Raw genomic sequence first — 17,734 nt, forward strand, 5'->3', positions numbered from 1 at the left:
CTATACAGGGATATTTCATAACAAAAATAATACACGAGATTACATACATGTCATATAGAATATGGCGTAAAATCGAAATGCCTTAAATAAATCACTATAAATAAATAAAATTAATCACAGAAGTTTGTTACTTTTTATTCGGATTCAAAGAAAATCTCCTACAAAGACGTATAGGGAAAAGCTTGACAATTCTATTTTATGAAATACACCCTTGTATAAAATAAACAAGAAGGAGCCCGAGGTAATTGTGAAACAATGAAATATTTTAATGCGGACCTTTTTCGCTACGATTGGAGACGTTACTTCGCTCAAAAGCTGACTCTGAATGTTGATATTAATTTGAATAATACTTCTGCTGTTTGATTTAATGGAAGTTTTAATCATCGATATGTTATTTTTTTTTTTTGCAGTCTAACGAATTGATTACGGAGAATTTAGTAGATCCCAGAAATTTACTTCTTGCATCATTAATGCGTCTCAAACCACTTGATCTGCGATATTATGATACTTGTGGTTAGACTCGCTCACTCACATTTATCACTCATAATTTAACATATGTCTAGGCTTGAAAATTGTTCATTATGCTTCATACGGTTTAAAGACTTCTGCAAAATTCTATATATAAAATGCGTCAAAATACAAAATCTAAATTTAAAACATATTAATGATTGCGTTATTTATTTCATAGCCATCAGCTATGTATGCGATTTGAAAATTGTATATTCCGAGAGTACAAACGCTTTAAGCTATGCCTACGTGTATACTTGAAGGTGGAAGGAATTATGATTAAAATGAAAACTGTTTTTTTAAGTTCACGAGTTCACGTTCATGTAAAATGTACTTTATTATTATTAAGTTATTATTTTTTACTTTTTTGCAATTTGTGTTTTTAATCGACAAAACGATACAGCTATCTATTTCACGCGTACGTTTATGTTTTATAATATGTATGATCATAGATTACTCAAAAACGGTCAAACCGAATTTTATGATTTAATTTTGATATGATTGATTGAATTATATATATGTTTCTTTGAACATTTACCATGTACCGTTTTCAGGAGATCTTGAAAAAGCATGCTTATTAAACTGCCATTAATTTAATCTAGTCCTTTTTATTTTATATATATATATTTTAATAATATTACATATTTATAACAATAATGTCAAAATCACAGATGATTTGTAATCATAATGTTTATTTCACTTGTAAGTGCTTGTTATATTTAAGGTCAGTTTTATTTATGTTTAAAAAAAATTATTATTATTATTTTTTATATGCGCCGGGGTGGCAAATGACTCTACTCCACCGAATGGTAAGTGGTAGTAGAGTCCAAACGCGACGACAGCCAGTACAGTCGGGAAGAATGTTCTGTACTAGCCGTCCCCGCCTTGCCGGCCCGCAAGATGCCGGAAGGATTTATTTTTGATGTTAAGGGTTAAGGCTAATCCACCACGCTGCTTGATTGCAGGTTGGTGGATACACAAGAAGCGGAATTACAATTGACACATGCAGGTAGAACATAAATGAAAACTTAATACACAGCTTACCTATTATTATTATTTTTGTACAGTTAAGCAACTTTAAATTTTTAATAAAATATTTTGAGGACGTAAATATATGTATACAATCCAAATAAAGGAAAATGATGTAAAGTGGATCATGTGATACCCAACTGATATTGCTTTTTCAAAGAGAAGGAGGAATTCCTAAAGAGGCCAATGAACTGCCTGTATTGAAAATTAAGATGGCTCCCGGCGGGTTCGCACATGTCCTTCAGCGGGAATAAATAAATCGATAATACCCTTAGCTGAAAAGACGTGAAATTTAAATGAATATCTCTGTATATATTTTATTACTCGATAATGCGATATTGGTTTTTTAAAGTACTCTTTTAGACAATTTTAACAAAAACAATTAATAAAAATAATTACGACGTGCATTGAGTGAAAACTTCCGTATAAATACTTTTTTTAAACAAGTTATTGTAATAATAATAAGGGTTTTTCTTTAAATCATAAAAAGAGCCAAGATGGGTTATGCATAATAAAGCATCAAATCTGTACAGTGACAGCCTTTTTTGAGGGGCAGGTGGCAGAATGTCAGTGAAATTTGACACATGCAGGTTTTCTCACGATGTTTTCCTTTACCTTTAAGCACGAGATGAATTATAAATACAAATTAAGCACATGAAAATTCAGTGGTGCTTGCCTGGGTTTGAACCCGCGATCATCGGTTAAGATTCAGGCCACTGGGCCATCTCGGCTCGAAATTCAAATCTATTGAATGATAAAATGAAAACAGTATGATAACATTATATACCACTTCATATGCAATTTTATAGTTAAAATGATATATACGTACGATAAATTTATATATTTTTATTAAATAACGCATCAGATGTAATCAGCTTAGATTTGACATTTTCATCTGTCTTCAAAATATAGCGAGTAAAAGAAAAAACGCAGGCACTTTTCAAAAGCACAAAAGTTTGTATACATTCAAACTTTTTAATATTGAATCTATTACAATAACTTGCAAGCGGGAAGCTGAAACTGATAAAGATTTTTCATTCATAAGATAACACAGTCTTGTTGGCTATTTTAGTAGTCACGTACAATTTTGTGGTGCATATAACATTTTAAAAATAGAATATATAATTCAAAGTACATCAAATACTAAAATCGGACCAGAAATTTGATGATTATTAATTCTTGAAATACACGAATAAAAATCCCAAACTTATTTATAACTCCTCTTTAAGATATTATGCTCCTTCCTTGTATAATTACTTGAATGATATTTATTATAAAAGATTTCAAGTAAATAATTTAAATGAGAAGACCGTAATATGGAGTGAGGTATTGTTAAGTCGAGATTGTTGATTGAACTTGTGGATCTCAAACAAAGGTAAAAAAAACACAAGGAAAGGAATATTTAGAAAGTTTGAGTAAATGTGATTTAGAATTCAATTAGAAGACATTATTCTTAATGTTTTATGCATATGGAAAAAGTATTTGCCCAGCAATTATTTATTAAGTAACGTATTTTTTAAAACATAAAATTAATTCGAAATTAGAATTTAAACACATTTTTTTTTGCTACGAAGAAATGTGGCCGTGATCAAAAATCTTACGTGAAATATGCGTCGACCACAAATCTGTGACGTTCTATTGTGCGCAGTCGTCCTAACATTTTATTGTAACGTGAATGGGTCAGAAAGTTTCCTTATTTTTCACGTCCGAGACGACAGATGCTTCTAATGTTTTGGGTTACTTTATTCGTAATCCTCGGCTGTTTTCAAATGTCACGTGACAGTCTTATATTCGTTTTGTTTCTTAATTAAAAAAGACAACGGCTTTTGACGCTTTACCGACTTGACTTGACTTTATAAACATGTTATAGTTATTTATGGCGTTTTCGTTATTATTGTATAAGTGCATATGTGTTTTCTAAACATTACAATCCGGCTATCTTCAAGGCAAGAAGAACGATGAAGTAGATGTCTATCTTCTAGGCCAGCGTTCCATCTTTGATTGCGTCATTACCCACCATCAGACATGATTGTGGTCAAGCGGTAACCGTTAAACGTTATAGTGAATACATAAAAAAATAATTGCTTGGATAAAAGGAGAATCACAAAATGCTTAGAAAACCCTCGTTGCTCAACTAAACATTTTCGGAGAGCTTAACGCTTAACCTTTTTATGTACTTAAAGATAATTTAATATGGAACAATATACTTCTTTACTTTATTAATATTAGTATTTGCGCAAGCGTTTTTATTTTTAAAATGTCAGTAATTAAGAATTCTTCAAAAATTAACGCTCTTGTCGGTTAATTAAATATAAATTTATGAAAAAAAAATGATATTTTTAACAACAAAAATCAAAATAATACCCGTTATATTATATGTATCAAAAATGTACCTCTTAAATCAAGATAATAAGCTTGCGTTGTAGTGCTGTAGTATGGTGACCAGCTGCTTGTTGGCTGTCTCTTCTATATAGAACGAGACAGAACATACAGCCCAATCTTTTGTGAATGCTTTAGTAGTATTCAATAATCAAAGTCATTGGCAAAGACCTTGATCGGAAAACATATACCTAATGAGTCATTGGGCGTCTTTTTTAATGACTTATATAAATAATGTTTAATTTTTTAATCCCGAATACAAGAAGAGGGGTGTTTTAAGTATGATATGATGATGAGTGTATATATGTGTGGATGTCTGTGCCACTGTAATTCTTAAACGGATGAATCGAATTTAATTTAGTTTTTTTAGTTCTTTATTCAGTGTGTTCTTTAACTATGATTTTATAAAGTATGTCCAGCTGTTTAAAGATCATCGGCTCTTTTCTAATAATAAATGAAGAAATGGAAGCAACTATGGTCTATTAATCGATTCAGAATGTTGTATCATATGACTTCAATTATATTACATTAACATACAACCCTGGACCACCCTTCAAACCGGAACACAACAATGATAATTATTACTGTTTGGTAGAATATGTGATGCGTTAGTGACCGACAACAGAGAGGTTTGAGACACAAACGGGCTTGCATCAAACAAATTAAAAACTACACTATACCTATGTATATGGTCGTATATCACGATAAAAATGCAATTAACGTACTGATAATTTATTATTTTTAATGAAAATTAAAAGTAAAAAACAAAAACCGCGTCAATTTTTGCGAAATTATATGTTAAATAAATCAAAAATGACACGTGACTTGTAATGGACCATAAGGCTTTATGGTTCGTCTCTTTGACGCTGTGTCGGTATTTTTAATAAAAATACAAAGCCTATATGAAAAATTTGTTCTTTCCTCTGTGGTTTAGATTACAATCTAGATAGTGGTATGAATAGAAGATAATTTATTACAATGTGTCTCCTTATTCATAAACATCCTTAATATTCTGATAAATAGTTTCCTCTTTTCTTTGATTAAATTATTAGGCTGCATTTTTATCATATTCATAAGATAACTTACTACATTAATACTCTAAGTTTCTTATGTTAGGTAGTTGCAATTTCGTAGAATTGTTTATTTTGATTATTGTATACGCGAACGAAATAGAAATATATAGCTATATTGAGTATTGCGGGACTAATTATAGAATTATACCGTATTTGTACATCTTCTCTCGCTTCTGTGTTAATAATAGTTTCACTCTGCTCGTTATTCCATGAAAAGCTGAGCATAATAACAGCTTACTTATTTGGTGGGATGTCGTACCAGGAGAGTCATAAACGATGTATCTCTACACCAAACTAAGGTCCAAAAATTCCAATATCAAGCATCACGAATTGGTAAATTTATCGGTATTCTACAGCTTATACTTCAAATAATATGATCATAATTTATATGATTTATAATTAATTCGATATTTTATTATAGTAAAACTTAGTTATTACCATGAATAGTTTGTTTTGCTTTTAGCTAGAGCTAGTAGCTATAGAAAACAATTCAGATGTGATTTTTTTTGTTTGAAACAGCCAGCCTGGCAAATGGGCCATCTAATGATAAGTGGTCACCACCAATTTCCAATTCTACCAACCACCACCACCAGTCACCACCAGTTACCAATTGCCAATTCTAAAAGATATTAAGTCTCAACAAAAAAAAAAAACATAACTATTTCTCTTCACAGAGGTTGCCTGGAAGAGATCACTGTAAGTGATAAGGCCTCCTTTGCATACTATATGTACTACTTGTTCTTTTATATGTTTGTAAATTGTGTGCAATAAAGGATTAATAAATAAAAAATAATTCTCATGCGCCTCTCGACTCATTCACCGTTCAAACTGGAATATAACAGTGCTAAATTATTGCTATTTAGCAGTAGAATATTTGACGAGTGGGTAGTAGTAGCCAGTCAGGCTAGCACAAAACCTTACCACCAAGTAAAATGGAATGTTCTTCTGGTATCAGTGTTTTGTGATAAATATAAAGTGGGTTAGTTTAGGGCAAGAGTGACTATGAATCTTCTAGATAAACTCGTTTCTTCCTAGACCCCATTAAAAATGACCATCAAATCGTAATCGTTTTGTATTATGAACCATCGCTAAAAGTCAGTCAAGTTATCGAATTAAAGTAGCAAGAAATATAATATTTCTGTTTACTTAACGTCAACTCGAGGGATTAGTGTATAGCGACAGTCTTTCGAATTTTCGCTATAGTCCCATGAGACGTATTAAACAAGAGGTACAGTAAATGCCTTAACATCAGCTTAGACATAAATGGCGAGTTGACATTTGGGGGCGTCCGTTAGTATAAGAGATTATTTAACTAAGACGTTTGTAGATGGCTAACTTATAGTGTGTTTGTTCGTATGTGTGTTCATTTTCCGTTTGCGTTTTTTTTCGTTATTTATACATAAAATAAAATTGTATTTATTTTATATATTATTTGTTAATATTAAATACCTACGATTTTTTAAAATTAGCGGTTAAATTTTAAAACATATCGGTCGTAATTGTATGCCAGTACAATTACGGCCTATTACGTAGGTGTTTAATAAAGATTATTTTATGTTTATTTTTATTTACCTACGTGAAAATGACTTCTAATCGTCTATCTTCACTCTGCTTTTAATTTATAAAATAAGTTTCTCAATTTCACGCGAACTAAAAAACTATATAATATATTTATTATACCTAAGATATGGCCAGTAAATATTGCGAATGACCTATAGTAAATGAAAGACGTAGTGGTGGTGCAATATGAGTTGTTCACTTCTCGATTTTTATCAGAACCATACGAGTGATCTTATGCCAGTCTTTTTTGGGAAGTAGGCGGGGTGACATACTGAGGAGTATCATTGACTCGTGAGACTGTCATGTTCTCAGATTTATAATAGATGACCAAAAACAGCTGTTTATGTACGTTTAAAAAAAATGCTAAAATATTATTTAAAGAAAATAAGGTTACAACATATTCTTTACAAAAAAATAAATTCGCTGTGGATGAATTAACTTCAAGGCTAAAGAAATAACGTTTATAATTTTTCAGCTCCATATAACATATGTAAAAAAAAGTAAAATATACATTTTATGCCAAAAAATGAGTTTGCCGTATGTTTATATTTCATAACCAATTATTTGTTTTTCATACAATGGTAAAAAATACGATTTTTCTATAATATTTTTATGAGCTAACAAAGTTTTTACCTAACAATAAATATAACGGAGTGAGTAAAACAATACAATCATGCAATAACACTAAAACGAAAAATGTTTTAGCTTTTCAAATAACAAAAAATTATAAGATTATCCTTTTAAAAATCCGCACGGGTTTGAGGTTTGAGTGTTGAAATAATTAATAAAACACAATTATAAAAAAGAAATTTATTATTTATTACGGAATCCTTGAAAAGGCTAAAAAAATACGAAAGACACAGGCAATTCATATTAATGCGCTATCTATTTGTTGGAATGTTAGACGAGAATAGCTTATTGGAGGACCGAATCACATTCAAGACTTGGCGCTTTAGAATTGAATTTGTAACTTTTATTACTGTTGTGCTCTATAATAGACAACGAACAGTGTAAAGAAACTGATAAGTCTTCCTTTGTCTTGAATATTAACCGTTGGATAGAAGAGCATTCAACTTATATTTATTTATATATTATATTACTATTTGTATACAATTGGGCTCGCCTTTGCGCGGAAAGAATAACGATATATATACTCAAAACATACAACGAAACAAACATTTTTATAAGAAAATGTTTTTTATATTAACAAAATATAGGTGTATAAATATACTTAAATATTAAGTAAATTTAAACCTATGTAAAAAATAATTTATAAATAAAGCGTATAACTCGTTATAGAATTCTCGAGATAAGAAGCCAGCTCATTTTTATTTTCATTTCAAAACCATAAACGACTTCACTTATTTGTCTTGGTTTTTGGTAAAAAGGAGTGCGAGCCAGGTCATTTTGCGGAATATTTTCTTAGCTTTTCATCTGAGGGGCAAGATCACATCGGAATGTGCACAAAAAAATCTACAGTTATAATCATTATGATAACGAGACTTATTCTTAAAAAGCATTGTACGCAATATAATGTTTTAATTTTTAATTATTTATTATACATTTATAAAATGAGCGTGACAAAGGCCTATACCAAAAGTCCGTTACATAGTGACATAAATAATTGCTCGATATACAAACTCCGTTCTTATACTATAATTGCACTACTATACTCTCTGATTAGACGATGTGGAAAGGTATCAATTGCAAACTTACGGTTCGGTTCGAAGTACCGACCGTATTAATGACCATTATTAAAATATTTATATATCTCGAAATTTGAATAAGAAAAATATTTAAAGTCTCGTAAATGTAAGTTAGTAGGTATGTTTTTTTTTCGCAACGGTCTTCTGTTGTGTTCAATTGAGAATGAAGTATTCATACTTCTTTAAAAATGACATAAAAAGAATTCTCATTCAAATGGCGGTCGAGCTCGAAATGAATAAGTATGGGTGAAATAAAAATACTATTGTGTTCCTATTAAGTTTCATACCGGCTTTCTATATGGAGATATCGTGCGCATTTAGAACTTATTCTTAAGAATTATTAAATTCCACTAGAATAATTATATGCATAGACGTAAAATAACTAATAAAAATAAGAAATGTGTAGCAAAATCCTCGTAAGTACCTTCGTATCTGTGTGCCTAGTGCGGTTTTTTTATTATTAACGGCGTTATATAAATTTAACTTTCAGTTTTAAAAGGACACAATTTCCTGTGAAGGTATGGTTTGCAGTCACAATAAATAAACCACAAGGAAAGCCATTCAAGTATGTCGGAATAGATTTAAGAGAAATACTATTTTTTCAAGACCAATTGTATGTTGCCCTATCTAGCTAGATCCGGGTGCAGCAAAATCCAATGAATACTTATATCCCACGAAAATAAATCTAAAAATGTAGTATATACTATAATATTATAAATCTTCTCTTAGTGATTCCTATAAGTAATACGCGGGTACGAAAGAACGAAATTATTTATTTTTCCAAAATATTTTAAAACTCTATAAAATTATAAAAACCATGATATGATGATGATATGATTGATTGATTTCGGCCACAACAGCTATTCTATAGGAAGACTAGTCAACTGCTCAACTATAAAAGTGCATATGTGTGAGGGCACACAACATATCTCTATTCCCTTACTCATAAATTCCATAGGACGCCAAATCCGACACGATAGGAGCGTGTTCAGGTGCTCAGAGAATTTCTTGACAGAAAAACCCCCAGTAACTATTCATAGGTGCTACCCAGGTCGCGCCCAAGACAAGCTTGAACCCAGAATTTACAGCCTGTTAAGCAGGCTTATATACCCACGAAGCAGTCAAAACCATAAACATGCAATTTTAGTACTTCCAGATTAAGGATCTGGGATGTAAAGTAGTCTATGACACAGCGTAATCTACTTCCAGTAAATCGGGTGATCGTAGCTACGTAAATAAGGGACAAATAAATAAACACACTTTCACATTTATATTAATAATAGGAATAAAGCTTCTAAAATACTAGTGCATTAACAAATTATTAGCTGATTCATGAAACTGTCTACCGCTGTTTATGATGAACCATCTTGAATGTATGCGCGGGATGGGTTGCTATTAATTTGCGTCTTGTAAATAAATGTGGTTCGTATGTCAGCTTGGCGTCAACGTGGCGTCTCAGGAAGTTCGCTCTGAGATTGGAGAGAGCTAGCCAAATATAGTTCTTTGTTACATAACTGCGATACTGACTTATGTTTAGCGGCGTTATTTTAGTAAGATGATGAAAATGACTATATTATTATTTTAACTTAGAAATTTCTTAGTTTATTAAATAATGTTTTTTTTTAATTAGTGAACCACCACGTTACATTTTGAAATAATAATAATTAGAAAATAATAATAATTATTTTATTTTACGACATGATTGACTTCTGACAAATTTCATTCGAATCCTTCTGGCGATTCGAGTTTTGTCGAGTAACAAATATTAAAACAAGCGCTTTAGACCTTATATAAATTTGATCTAAAATAAATATATTAGGAAGATGAACAAGCAAATGGGTACAAGGAGGTTGCTGTCATCCCTAAGTACGGTTCTTTACATAAATACCGTGCTATGTTCTTGGTACCTGTAACAATTCATGTAACATGCGAATGCCACGTGTATATATCCTATATTGACAAATTCCTACAATCAAGAATTACCGAGCCATAAGGTGTTTGCAAAAAGTCCTACCAGCAGCAATTTCATTCATGATTATAGAAATTAATATAAGCAGCTGACAAGATAATAGTTAATAATAGTATTTGATTAATTGAGAATAATAGCACCAGTTTTCATACTACCAGTTAAACTTGACATGTTTCGAGAAGACACGATTGACTAATTAAACGAACATTGCGTTCGCTACTTTACTGGCATGTATATACTTCATATGTATATATATATACCTACACCGCTAGTAAAGGTATTTGCAATGTCAATTTTTAAAATGTTAGATGTTCTTGATAAAATAAAACAAATTATCACATAAATGTAAAAGAAGCGGCTAAACTAATTGTTTTATTAAATAAAAAATACAACGCCTGATAAAAAAACAATCAGTTGATTATACAAATAGAAATATTTTCCCATAAAATTTACACTGTAATTACGTCGCGTCGAAAATGTTGATATTTTTCCAAATATGTTTGTGTATTCGCAATCACCCCGTGTATTGTACAAACAGAAATTTATCTCGTGTAATTGAGTTAATTATCTGTAGTCAATGTTAAGCATTTATGAGTGGAATCTACTCGAATAATCAAGCGAAGCACGAACAACTCGATGAATACCTTCTATTAAATCAAGGCTTCATTTATAACCACGCGAGATTACTGCAACAAAGAATACTTTCGATGCAGGTAAGTATGACATTACATTTATGAGATAACCCATATCGCCTTTGCTTCAATCAATTGCTTCGATGTGTTTGATGTTAAATTACGCTTAAAGGGAATTGTCTCACAGTATATTTGCTATGCAAAGTATGGACAATAATAATGTGTTGTTATTATTTTTTATTTTAAATTGCCTTGGTAGTCTAGTAGCTAGCTTATACGGTTGCGGATTATGAGGGGTCTGGGGCTGAATCCTGGCTTATTTTTTTTTCAGTGAATTATTATTAACAACTCAGAAATATCAAGCAGCAAAACATGTATATTCATTTGATTTTTTATTTGTGTAGGTTACTATGTAGGCACGATCTTGGTCGGTGCCGTCCATTTATCAGTTTTTCTACCACCAAATAGTAATAATTTGTATATATGTTTTTCATTCGCATTGCAACAGTGTAGTGTGAATAAGGTCCAAGCCTTCGCACCATTACTTACTGTGATAATGTATTGTGAGTAAATAAATACTTTCAATATTTTTGTCATATTAATTACAATGGAAAAATAAATATCGAAACGTATTTTACTTATTCCCGAAAGGAATCCTTGTTCTATTGTCAATTCACAATATTGGACGGAAACTAGATGCTCAAGCCTGTCTCGCACTTGGTTTTTTTAATAATAATCAAAGCAAACTTCCACTCCGTATTTTAAATAATTATTTATTGGTTCAGGTTCTCGGGACTGGTTCTATTAAAAAACCAGGATTGTATTGTTAATACAAATACCTTTGTTTCAATTTAGATTATTTCCAGCAATATTCATATCTTTTATGAAGAATGAAACTAAAACAAAAATTAAAATGAAATACGCATTTACGTTTGCAAAAAATATTAACTCGACGATTGGTTGTGTCGTCAGTGATAATAATTTTAAATATGAATATTACAAATTGCTTGTAATACTTCTACACAGCAACGTAGCAACTGATTGATTGATTTCTTAATTTTATTTCTGCACATATTTTTTGAAGTCAGAATGTTTATTGAGTTTCCTTTTTGTACTGCATCTTGATTTTGTAGTTAAATTTTCAGTAGTAACAGACCGGTAATATAGGTGGGAGAAGACTTCTTTTCTTTAGTCAGTTGCTCAAATAGTGCAGTGCGTTTGTTTTTTTCTGGTCTTCTCAAATTTTGTTCTCTAACATTGTTATACGTTTTGAAAATATTTTAACTTTAAACATCACTTAAAATAGTTTTTCCCTGTGTCGCGATATTTGCAATGACTGCGTGGGGCACTCTCCCAGGAAGCCGAATGCTGTTGTTGCATGCATAATTATCATTGTTTTGATTGTTACCCACTGCGTTTCGTAAGTGTAAACTATACCTATGACCTCAACCTGGGTTTGAGGTAAAGCGAGTTTAATCGTTGTATATTTTTGTATTACTGAAATAGCCGAGGTGGCCTAATGGTTAGAACGTGTGAATCTTAACCGACGATCGTCGGTTCAAACCTGGGCAAGCACCCCTGAATTTTCATGTGCTTAATTTGTGATTATAACTCATCTCGTGCTGGACGGTGAAGGAAAACATCGTGAGGAAACCTGCATGTGTCTAACTTCATTGAAATTATGCCACATGTATATTCTACCAACCCGCATTGGAGCAACGTGGTGGAATAAGCTCCAAACCTTCTCCTCAAAAGGGAGAGCCTTAGCCCAGCAGTGGGACATTAATAGGCTGTTACTGTACTGTTACTGTACTGAGAATGCGGACAATTTTGGTGTATACCACATTCATTCAGCAAAAATCCTTAAGTGACATGACTACTGCACCAAATGGGATCTTATAAAATAATGTGGTTGCAAATTAGCATAATGAGGTGTTTCATTTAAAAAAATAGCAGAACAAAACATTCTTCGTTTCCAAAATATACGTGACACGTAGAAATAATAATAATTCAAAAATCGAGGTCATGAACCGATTCGACTGTAAAACGTCAGTTTCCCGACGTCAGTCGGAAGTGTTGGAAGTCGGACTACCCTAGAATACCGTGGCTCAACAATTCACAGAATCGAATTTAAATATAAATTAAAAATATATTTTGTGTTTCTTTTTTAATTTAAAATAAAAATACAGAAAAAATGATATGTGGCCAATATGACACTACAGAATTATAAGCTAGTTCGTTAGAACTAGTCAGTGTTAACTGACAATGGGCCGTCAACTACGGAACCGAAGGTTTAAAGTCCCCATTTATCACCCTCTAATTACAATGACTAAGTTACCGCTCAAAGCAAAACAGAGAAATACCAAATATCCTGTTTGTCGTTTGAATTACAGCTGGTAAGAGATTACCTAACCAGAGGGTCCTGCATAAAGCTCTAGCACCGGTAAAAGTTCAGTTATTTTTTGCATATTTTTTTTATATATTTTTGTATTATTTATTTAATTCGCTTAAAGTTTTATTATACGATAAAGTACTATCAGACAAATTTGTAAAAAAATGCGTTAAATAGCCTATTTGAGAAATTTACAATGGTCAAGCAGTCAGACTTAATGCTTGTAAAACCGCATGGGACAACAAGTTCTACTTTAATGATACGTCTAAAATGAAATTTATTTATAATGCATATTTCTACATACAGATTTATTTCATATCAATCTGTGAATCGGGGTGGAATGTCATTAAGTGGTATAATACTTGCGCATTTTCTGTATCGTAACAAGTACGTTGAAAATGATTGATTAAGCTCTTAGACGTTATAGAATGTATCTGAAAGTGGTTACTGAATAAAGCAAATATTCTGTTCGATCAACTTGCATCGTGATATTTTAACCGACTAGCTGATATTTAAAGGGGACAGTGTTTTTAACTTGTTGGTAGGGCTTCGCACGAGCTGTCCGGGTACCAACCATCAGAATATTCTACCAAAGAGCAATACTTAATATGGTTGTGTTCCAGATGGAAGGGCGAGTGAGGCAGTGTAACTAACTACACTCACAAGGGACATAACATAGTTCCAAGGTTGGTGGCGCATTCGATATGTAAGGAATGTTTAATATTTCTTACAGTACCGATATCTAAGGGCGGTGATGATCACTTAACAAACCAATAAAATCTTTATATTTATCTTTCATTTTTATTACTAGTTTTAATGATTTATCACAACATTGCGTTTACGATTTATTATAAGAAGCCACAATATTATATAGCTTCAACCATATAAGCTCTTCTAGTCATTTTAAAGTAACCAAAATACACTGTTAATAATTAAAAAAATATATAGCACCCTCCCTACCCGTTTAAATTCGGTTAAATATACACTTAACTTGAATACTAGTAGGTTTTTCTAGAAATTCGATTATAAATTATGCAAATCATGAACTGCACATTTTTAATAAATATATATAGGTAACAAACCTATAAAACAAAGAAGTGTTGTATGAAGCACCTGTTCGTATACTCTTAAGTTATGATAAACAGTCGAACAACGTCCCAAAAATACTTTCAATATTGTATTCCGATTATATGTAACAATATTTTACCGGTTCACTTATACTTTTGAAAGTAAGGTAACGATTGTGCGATCTATATGAGGATAGTGGCATCTAGTGGCGGGCGTTTGTAAACTGTCGAGGAGTGTACGGGTGGTCTCCTCATTCCGCCCGAAACAGCTGCTCGCTTCGTCCACCCCGATTTCACTATCTCAGTGTTCCGACATTTGCATCACTCTTTTATTCAATTGCACTTGTAAACAGACGAGCAGACAAACAAGGCTTATTAATATTGTGTATTTATAGATTTTTGTTATATGTTTTACAATATTAAAAACATAAAAAATATGTCTTCTAAGTGGTCTTCACTTACCGCCAGGATGCTCCATTTGCATGTCCGCCTTACTATATTATATATAAATAGCTTTTCCCGCGACTTGGAATTTAGAATCAACTATATTTTGTTTTTATGCAGACAATTGAAAATTAAATAAATACAAATAAAATGGAATTGGAACGGTAGGTAAACGGTGTTTATTTTTGTGCATTCTTTCAAAGGTTTGGTTGTTCTTGTGCTATCTCTAAATGAACTTGGCTTCAAGGCTCGGCAAAATGTACATATTTTCTTTAACGAGCCAATATGATTATGTAATTGGCATATTTTAATATTAGATCATAAAAAATCTACTATTTTCTTTTCTATCTACTACAACTTTTCGGTATCGTAAACCATCAGAGCGTCATCATCGCTAATAGACAGTCTAAGAACTACATGGCGCAGCATGTCTTCTGAAATTCTTGTACATGAATCCGTTCTTCATCCAAGTGATGAGCAATAATTTCCTATCTTATAATAGCTACTCATCTGTCTCCATCATCTAGGATGCGATCATTAGACAAACACAACACTAGTTCCTCGTGAATTTTTACAGAACGTGAGCTTTTGTGGTGAGTGTGGTCATCAGCTATACGCTGTTCTTGTTTGGAATTCGTCTCTACGGATCAGGAAATCGCGTGGCGCCTACGATCACAGCTTAATCGAATCACATCGCATTCTGACGCGAATCGTGTTCAGAAGAAGTCTCTCGAGACTGAGACGCGGCAGTTCTAGAACGCTGCTTTACGCTCTTCTCGCTCCGTTTTACTTTCTGTTAACCTTCTCAATCGTGCTCGTTTGGCTTGAGCAAAAGTCGACGATAGGTTAGACCAATTTCGGGAAGGCATTTTAAATATTTAGTATTTAACACAGTAATCTCCAATTTTTTTTGCAATTGTACTGAAATATGAAATGAAAATATAATTATTATACGCTCAAATATTAAGCTATAGTAAAATATTTACAGAAAAGTAATATCTTTGCGGCTATAATGCGAATGTTACTTTTATGAAAAAATTAAGAATTATATTATGCTATTGTAAAAGCGACCCAGCAGGTCGCCTTGGTGTACACTGCTCTGATTTGTAATTTCTGTTTGTCTTTGTGTGTCGTTTTATTCTATTCTTTACTATTTGATTCTATGGCAAAAACGTGTTTCGATATAATTTTTTTATTAATATTTTATAAAATTAGTTGTAATCGATCGGTGGAAATACACCATTAGAATGGTAATCAGTGTCAACTATAATAATATTTTTTTGAGAAACATCTATAGAGAACTAATAAATTATTTATTCACATGAAAAGTACGGCGTTAATTTCATAAAGACACACAAAAATTCCCAAATATGATTTTTTTCAATATCTTTAACGTAAAGTCATCGGCCTGTTACAATGCTTACAAGACCATTAAATGGTTGCTTTTAAATAATTAAAATAATGTTTTATAGTGCTAAAAATAAGGTTTTGAAAAGTAAAGTGTGGTTAAATTATCTATTTTTAAAACAATGATCTTTTTATGTGTGAATATACGTTTTAAATTAAAGTTTCCTGGATCGAGTGATTATCACTTAATAAGTGATCTGATCATATTTTGCAAAAAATAATTGCTTAATGTGAAGTACACAACCACTTTTTTAATATGTAAGCGATCGTGATTGTGAGAGTATCGCGTTATTTCACATATAGTAATGCAACGTAGTTCTTAAAACAGCACTTATCCGAAACAGCCTACGAATGTCCCGCTGCTGGGTTTAAGGCTTCCTCTCCCTTTTTGAGGAGAATTACAAATACTGCTCTATGTAGCACTTATAGGAGTATATTTAATTGTGTATGGTTCGTTAAATTTTTATTTCAATCATATATCCCGATTTTAATATATATAAAGTTTAAGTGTATGTTACACTTGAACTTTATATTTAAATAGAAACGTAACGAGAAATAAATATATACGCACTCAAAGACAAAGTAGGATAAAAATATTTTAATACCATCAGATTCAGCACGAGAAAATGAAAAAAGGGGGATTTTTCAGGTAAATCCGTCCATTCGAACCATAAATCATGGTAACACGTTTTAACCAAGAACTCTACATCTTAATTAAAGTTGTCCTACCTTGAAATGTACTTTTCGACTGTTTTTCAGCTACTATTTTGAGAATTAAATGGTAAATTCAAATTGCTCTTTTTATCCTCTACATTTACAAAGTAAGTAACAGTATATTATGGCTAAATGCTGGAAAAGTCTTTGTATTAACAAACAAACATACAAAGCTTAGTACAGCACAATTCGTAATTGGATTTTATTTTTACCATGTTTGTTAACAAAAAAGCCTTGCTCGTTTTTGTATCTGCGACCCGTGGTTACATTCTATCTAGATTTTTAAAACCTTATCATATTTTACATTCATCAAATATCATTTCATAATAATATTTACATATATCAAAGAAAAAATATCAGTATTTTAAGAAACAAAAACTTTAAGCTTAAGTTCATTGTAATAATTTGAGTATTTTTAACATCTTATAAAAAAACGAAGCCTATAATAAAATCTAAGCTAAATAAGAAAGGAAGGAATTGTAAGGTAATTGAAAAACTTTAGGTTCTGAAACTTAGCGAACACGTCGAGCGTTTTGCTACATTTTCAAACTAAAATTTCCTTCGATAAAGATGACTCTGAGGTATTAATAAATCAATAACATTGATGTGCTATTTTCGATCAATACAAAGAGACACAACTCTGCGCTTTTAGTAAAATTTATTACTTTCGAAACACTTTATTGATTAACAAAATTATACAGTTCGAACAAAAGGCTACCTTAATGCCCGCAGGGATTCTTTACGAGTTAATCTCGAAGATATAATTAATTTGGAAATTTTCAAAAAACATAGTTCATTCTATATTTTGTAACTTACTGTATATTTATTGTTTATTTAAGTTTATTCAAAATATAA

At 31.5% G+C, this 17,734-nt stretch overlaps 1 protein-coding gene across 1 annotated transcript in view; it reads right to left on the bottom strand.

The window, feature by feature from the left end:
* The window catches only part of LOC126780486 (glutamate receptor 1-like), a gene marked incomplete at its 5' end in the record, with an annotated part of 112,144 nt that extends 110,556 nt beyond the window's left edge, over positions 1–1,588 (bottom strand). Inside the window, one exon of the mRNA XM_050505015.1 lies at positions 1,552–1,588. Coding sequence (XP_050360972.1) covers positions 1,552–1,588 — 37 coding nt within the window. The remainder of the gene's footprint in view (positions 1–1,551) is intronic.
* Positions 1,589–17,734: the final 16,146 nt, after the last annotated feature.

Source organism: Nymphalis io, chromosome Z, assembly GCF_905147045.1.
Source record: "Nymphalis io chromosome Z, ilAglIoxx1.1, whole genome shotgun sequence".
NCBI classification, from domain to species: Eukaryota; Metazoa; Arthropoda; class Insecta; order Lepidoptera; family Nymphalidae; genus Nymphalis; species Nymphalis io.